Source organism: Zea mays, chromosome 10, assembly GCF_902167145.1.
Source record: "Zea mays cultivar B73 chromosome 10, Zm-B73-REFERENCE-NAM-5.0, whole genome shotgun sequence".
In the NCBI taxonomy this organism is placed as follows: domain Eukaryota; kingdom Viridiplantae; phylum Streptophyta; class Magnoliopsida; order Poales; family Poaceae; genus Zea; species Zea mays.
Genome location: NC_050105.1, coordinates 85,244,353 through 85,250,895, shown reverse-complemented (window position 1 = coordinate 85,250,895; position 6,543 = coordinate 85,244,353). Strand labels below are relative to the sequence as shown.

General features: G+C 43.2%; 1 protein-coding gene across 1 annotated transcript; it reads right to left on the bottom strand.

The window, feature by feature from the left end:
* Nucleotides 1–1,961: 1,961 nt before the first annotated feature.
* On the bottom strand, nt 1,962–5,177 carry LOC100280093 (uncharacterized). Its single transcript, NM_001153031.2, has 5 exons — nt 4,961–5,177; nt 4,243–4,326; nt 4,058–4,141; nt 3,799–3,961; nt 1,962–2,567 (listed from the first exon to the last, which is right to left on the bottom strand). The coding sequence occupies exons 1-5, from the start codon at nt 5,107–5,109 to the stop codon at nt 2,274–2,276; spliced, it is 774 nt and encodes a 257-aa protein (NP_001146503.2). The 5' UTR covers nt 5,110–5,177; the 3' UTR covers nt 1,962–2,273.
* Nucleotides 5,178–6,543: the final 1,366 nt, after the last annotated feature.

The following is a 6,543-nucleotide window of genomic DNA, read 5'->3' as shown; positions in this document are numbered from 1 at the left end:
GGTATATACTATATAACCCGTAAAAGGCTGAATTGCACAAATGCAAGTTACAACAAAGCCTAAAGTACATGAAACTGAAAATTTGCAAAGTTAAGTGGACAACGGAGATTTGAAATAAACAAAGCAGTTCCTTAAATTTCACACATAATAACAATTATTACCAACAATTCGAAAGGATGTCAATCTGGAGTGTTGAATAATACTGCAAAGTCTAACACAAACTTCAAATTTGGTGCCCAAGTATATAGAACATATTGAGCAATTAATTTGTACCAACTATAAGTACATACTACATACCACATCCTACAGCTACCGGGGGGGACAACTCACCAAACTGATGACCATCAAGCTTTTCTACAACTATGTGATAATTTCCATGTTCTAACTTTTTGCCAGCAAGTGAGAGTAAGAACTGTATATCAAATCCAAAAAGAAAATATCTTGCTCCCTCTACTTCTACAATATGATATGGCAAAATATACATGCATACAGATAATCATAAAGAAAGAAAAAAAAAACTAGTTGAGCATTTCATCAAGCGGAACTTTTTACTATAAACAAAAAACAATGGAAATCACCAGATCAGTTTCTTGGAGCGAGGAACTCAGGCGGCCAGGCCAGGGCGTAGGCATACATAGCGTCACCGTGCTCCTTGCCATCTTTCATCACCAAGCGCTACAGCTTGCCGGTCTCCAGATGGAAGGAGTAGCACCCATATCTATCCCCGTGTACGGATGAACACCTTCCCAGTGCGACATGTTAAATATAAAATACAAGACATATATATAGAATAACAGGGTATGAGTAACCTGCTGGATACGACCTTACAACTCCAAAAATAGGATAACAATGGAGTAGTTGGATCTTAGTAAGGCCATGTTTGGTTTCTTTAGTCTAGGGACTAAAGTTTAGCTAGGGGACTAAAGTTTAGTCTCTAACATGTTTGATTTAGTGGCTAAAAATAGTAAGAATATACTAAATGACTCATAAGAAGACTAAAATGGCCTTTAAAATTCTCCTACTATTAGTATAATTGAACTAAATGAGGGGTAAATATGGAATTAATATGATTTAGTCCCTTTTAGCACATATGTGAAGAACTAAAGACTAAATCATTTTAGTCCATATTTTAGTCCTAGTGTTTGGCAAAAAAGAGACTAAATGGGACTAAAAACTAGAGACTAATCTTTAGTCCCTCTAACCAAACACCCCTAAGTAGGATCCAAGGTATAACTAATGTAACATCTCTCCTCCATTGCATTATAATAGGGAAGACTAGAGTGACGATTCTAGGAGACCTATCTAGAAGCTCAGTTTTTAGGGAAACTGGATCCAGAAACTCCCACTCAATGGAGATCACATGTATACAGTCTACATAAAGGACAGATATAAAGGTGGATTGAACCAATAGGGTAAAACACCCATCAGAATCAAGAGGAAACATGGAGCTATAAGGTCTTGATGTTCAGTTGGGTCATGAACTTATTTATAATCTTCTTCAGTTCAACCGATGAGTGACAAGAGGATAAGACTTATGATATTACACACATTATAGTCTGAAACTCTCCAAACTGCTTCATGTTGACTCAAGTCCAGATTCCCCCTAAACCTCCCCTCACAACGAAAACAGGAGATAAGGATAATTGAGAGAGCTAAGAGTTCGTGATGATCAATTTTAGAATATGAGCTTATAATCTTCTTCATATTTGTATTCACATAGTATTACGCACTGATCAGAACCTCTCTAAAATTGTTATCCTGTTGGTTCCCGATCGTATCCAAATTCAACACACCAGTGGCCAGCCTCTGTCCAGGACGAACTCACCATTGCCTAGCTCACTGTTACATTCATCCATTACATTCATCCATGCAGCATTACATACATTTGAACAAATAATAACTGCTAATTATTCATGTCAGACAATTTGCTTGTCACAGACATGAGTTAAGACACGGCATTGTTAAATATAAAATACACGACATATATATAGAATAATAGGGTATGTGACATTGTTGCTGTGGAGAACAAGAACAAACATTCTTCTTTTCTCCGCAAAAAGAATAACAGTAAAAAAATGTACAGCCATTGAAGGGGTATCAGTAGCCTCTATAGTAGGGCGCCCCGCCACAGATATCAGCAGCTTACTTGGTCACCAACGAACTACAAATATAACAACAGCAGTTATAGCCAATCAATGAATCGACAGCTAGGGGGGGCTTCAGTTGCGACTAATTCGCATGGTGTGAGCACGACCAGCCGCCAATCGAAGCGATTATGCAACAGGAGGGCACGCTTCACTGTCCTTCGAGGTGTCGACCTCTGAAGGCGGCATGAACTGCCACATTGGGTACCCCGGATAGCTGACAAAGGGCATCATCAGCTTCTGCCCTGCAGCTTGCCCCTGGGCATGGAACGGCGCTAGGGGTGCCTGAGGGAAAGGCGCCGGCATCAGGGTCGGATGAGGCATGTAGGTTGGAGTCGATGTCATCAGCTTCATCTGGTGTTCTAAACTCTCCTTCTCCAATTTCAGCTTCTGCTTCTCATCACGAAGTTCATCCTTCTCGGCCTGGAATTTAAAGAAACAACAACTGATTCATACATATTGGAGATCATAGAGGGGGAGGAGGTCAGAAAAGAAGTAACTTTGTGTCCTTAAAAAATCCAGTGGAGTAGTTAAGGCCTAGCAGTCACATTGAACAGTACAATATACTGTAATCAACAGTCTGGTCAAATCATTAGCAAACTTGGACTCTGCATAAAGGGTCATGGTGGATTGAAATTTACAGAACTACAAATGCTTCCAGAGCTTGTGATAGCTACTTGTATCCATCATAAAAAAATGAAGGCTTTAGACCTGTCATTGGATACCCTAACCCATTCCACAAATTCACACTCATGTGATTTAGGTTGGGTATGGGTAACTGGGTAAGTAACTTGCTACCCCTAGGATCAAGGGTAAGTATGGCTGTATGGGCCCCGCCATTTCTACACGTAATCGCCTCTCCTTCCCTTGCAGCCTCCCAACATAATTGTTTCTGAAAGATATCACATGAACCGCAAGCCCCCTCCATATCAGCATATCTCCATTGCATTCCTTTGTGCCTCCAATATCTCACAGGCCCATGCACAAGTGGCGGCGGCGAAACCTGGGCAGACCCAGTGGAGGGGCAGGCGTGGAAGTGTGACATGTATGTGTGCTGATGTCCAGCTGTGGCAGCAGCGACGAGAAACCCACATCACCTCACCCGCAGCATTTGACCTGTAGTGTTATACGAATATTCCAGCACATGTGAACAAGAGCCCAAGCAGGCAAGCACACCATAATGAGTGAGATGAACCAGATTGTCCAATGGGGAGGTGTGTAGAATGGATATTTCAGAAATGGGTTTGGGCATGGGTAAGACCTGGTGTGTTCATACCCTCACCATAGACAGGTCTAGAAGTCTTTATATGACCAATTCATGCTTTGTGCTCTGTTGTTCATAATCAACATACGGGTAACGACTAACGAACTATGTAGTCTGTTATCAGCCAGGGGCTGATTTTGTGTAAGCTACTGGGAAATGCCTTGGATGAGCTATGCAAGAACAATCACAGTGTATTCATGTGCAGGGCATAAGCTACCAATACCATAAAGCATTGCCAGCCTAGATAAAGAATGCATAATTGTAAATGAACATAAGAGTGCTACTGGGAAATGTTATGGATTCCAGAATAACACAAGGGCATGCTCGCACCACAGAAGTACAATGTATTATATTTGGGTTAACAGTGTTCAAAAGAAAAGGCTGAATAACCTTGAGTTCTTTGATCTTTTCTTCAAGACTACCATTAGTTTCCTTCAGCTGCTGTGCTTCTGAACGAAGCTGAATAACCATGCGAGTAGCATCACTTAGGATAGCAGCTTTGTCAGCTTTTACTGGCTTCCCTGGTTCTAATGTAGACCCCAATTCAAGAAACCTATAAACCGTAAGAAGGAAATGAAAAGGTATGTCAATGATACGGTAATTCATTTTTTGATACTCCAGTGCCAGCAAAATTATGTCTACGGTTTACCTGTCATTCAGCTTGTTCCTCCTCATTTTTTCCCTAGAAGCTTTAGATGTTGGCACATGCACATCATTGAATCCTGACCTCAAACTGCAAGTTGCAATAGAGTTACAATTGTATGGATGATGTCATCATACATCAAGACAATATGAATACTTTTCTTAAGCCATAGGGCGAAATAACAGACACACCGCTTATTGCTGCCAGGCTCCTTGAAGACATCATTGGGCTCCTTGAAAACATCATTGGTATTCACATAGCTGCCCACTTCCACACTGCAAAATAGCAGTTCCAGCTGTAAATGAACTTTCTTTTTCCTATTTGCTACTACCTAAGTTCAACCAAATAACATGTAAGGCATTGAGCTCTGCCCATATGGGGTAGACTGCATTCGGTAATAAAAAAAGGCATCAAACAACAGAATCACTGCAAATTACTCCGAAATTAGTACCGTAGCAGGATCAGTGCATACATGACAGATGGGAACTTATATCTTTGGCTCTGCAGTCCAGCTTTACGATGTCATCCATGACCTAGCAGCACATCCCATTGCTCGCAACGCATACTTAACGTCAGGACTGGTGACACAATCCTCCATCCATTGAGTCGCCGGCATAAAACGGTTCACGCTACAGCAGACCATCTCAGTTGTTTGCGCAAATCATTGGTCACCATCACACGCAATCCATCCATTCCACCGTCATAAACACAGCCGCTGCAACACGAGAACAAATCTACGAAATCCCAAAAACAATTCATCCGCCCGCGTCACGGTTCCACGATACTCATCGCAGAGAAACGGAACCGATCGCCAGGAACCTAGGCTAAACGAAAGCACCCGCGTGTCCTGGAACTCGAAGGGGGGAGTGGAGGGGAGGGCGGAGGGATCGATCGGTCATCTGCGCTGACCTGGGGTTGGAAGAAGACGGGGACGCGTCCCACGGGAAGGCCCCGCAGGCCGCGGCCGGGAGGTCGTCGAGGATGCCGCAGTCGAGGAACCAGTCGTCGCCGGTGCCGGTGCCGGCGCCGCCGTCCGCCGGGTCCGGGGCGAGAGACATCGCCGCCGCCGAAGAGAGACCCTGGGAGGGCTAGAGTAAAAGTTCGTGGGGACTTTTCAGTGGTTCGCATAGCGGACCCAAGTCCCGAGATTAGGAAGGCGGGCCGTGCTGTGGATGACAGGTGGGCCCAATTTCTTTCGTGTTAATGCTTGGTTGGTGGACGGCGATTTGTCTTTGGGTTTTTTTAAAAAAAAAGAATTTTGTGGCCGCTGGAGGATGAAGTGACGAGTAAGGCTATCCGCAACCGTTACCTCTAAATTTTTCCCCCTATATCACTTTTTCCCTCTATTTTTCTCCCTATTTTTTAATCTCCCGCAGCGGTTTTCCCTAAATACTCCCATATACCCCACTACAACTATAAAATATCATTTTCTATATCAACTATTAATTTTTTATCTACTAACAATTACTCGTGGACCCACAGCACAGTGTTTAGGGTGATGAACAGTGACACGCTAGATCTAGGGGGAGAGAGAAGGGGACCGACGTGTAAGGGGCGTTGTAGGGGGCACCGCTGCGGCCGTAGAGTACCCCTACACGCCACATGCAAGGGAGGGGGAGGGGCAGCGTCCACCGCTGCAGTTAGGGCATGTACAGTGGAGAGACACCAAAACGGTTCTCCAAGCACAGGAGACAACTAAAAGACTCTATTGTACAATGGAGTGTCTATAAACGTAGTCTATTAATAAATACAGAATTAAATGTATTTGTATAGCATCAGATCGATAGAACAGACGACAAATTCGTAAGGTGGAAAGTGAGGCGTCTGTTGTTACTTGGTTTACGAGCCAGAGGCGTCTCTTCACGGAGAGACGGCTCTAAGATTTTTTTTGCAAATAACCCCCTAAAACACCTTAAAAGCCCTCATATTAAACACCACTGTACATGCCCTTAGCCTAATAGGAGGAGCAGGTGAGGGTGTGACGTGGCGTGGCTCGAGGATATCCAGCGAGGATGAAGGCCGCCAGGGGCGAACGCGAGTGGGACCCCTCGGCTTGCCCATGTTAGTATCGCTACTGCTAACTTGATTTGGCCTATGAACACTTTAGAGCAGTTTGGAACGGATTTATTATTTAAAAAATTATTGCCCCCTCGGTACTTCGTCCTAAATTTTTTCCAACCACATTTGAATAAATAATAATAAATATACATATAAAATGCATTTATTGAATAATTAATGAATATATATTTAGTTTAAAACGAATTATATTTAAAAACGGAGGGAGTTCCATTTACTTATCTTGGAAGCCATTGACGTCCTTTTCCTTAGTAGCCCATCTTATTCAACATTTGGATATGGAGTTGAGCTTATTTTATTTCCAATACTCGTTAGACTTAGGGTCTGTTTGAGAGAGCTTTGCTTCAAAAACTTTAGCTTTGGTTTTCCAGTTTTGTCGGCGTTTCGACCCCGGGGGGTCCCTGGACCGACGAGTA

Coding starts and splice junctions, on each gene's coding strand:
- LOC100280093 (NM_001153031.2), bottom strand. CDS start 5,109: ATGTCTCTCGCCCCGGACCCGGCGGACGGCGGCGCCGGCACCGGCACC. Junction 4,327..4,960: donor CCGTCTTCTTCCAACCCCAG/GTCAGCGCAGAT, acceptor GCTATTTTGCAG/TGTGGAAGTGGGCAGCTATG. Junction 2,568..3,798: donor AAAAGATCAAAGAACTCAAG/GTTATTCAGCCT, acceptor TTTAAATTCCAG/GCCGAGAAGGATGAACTTCG.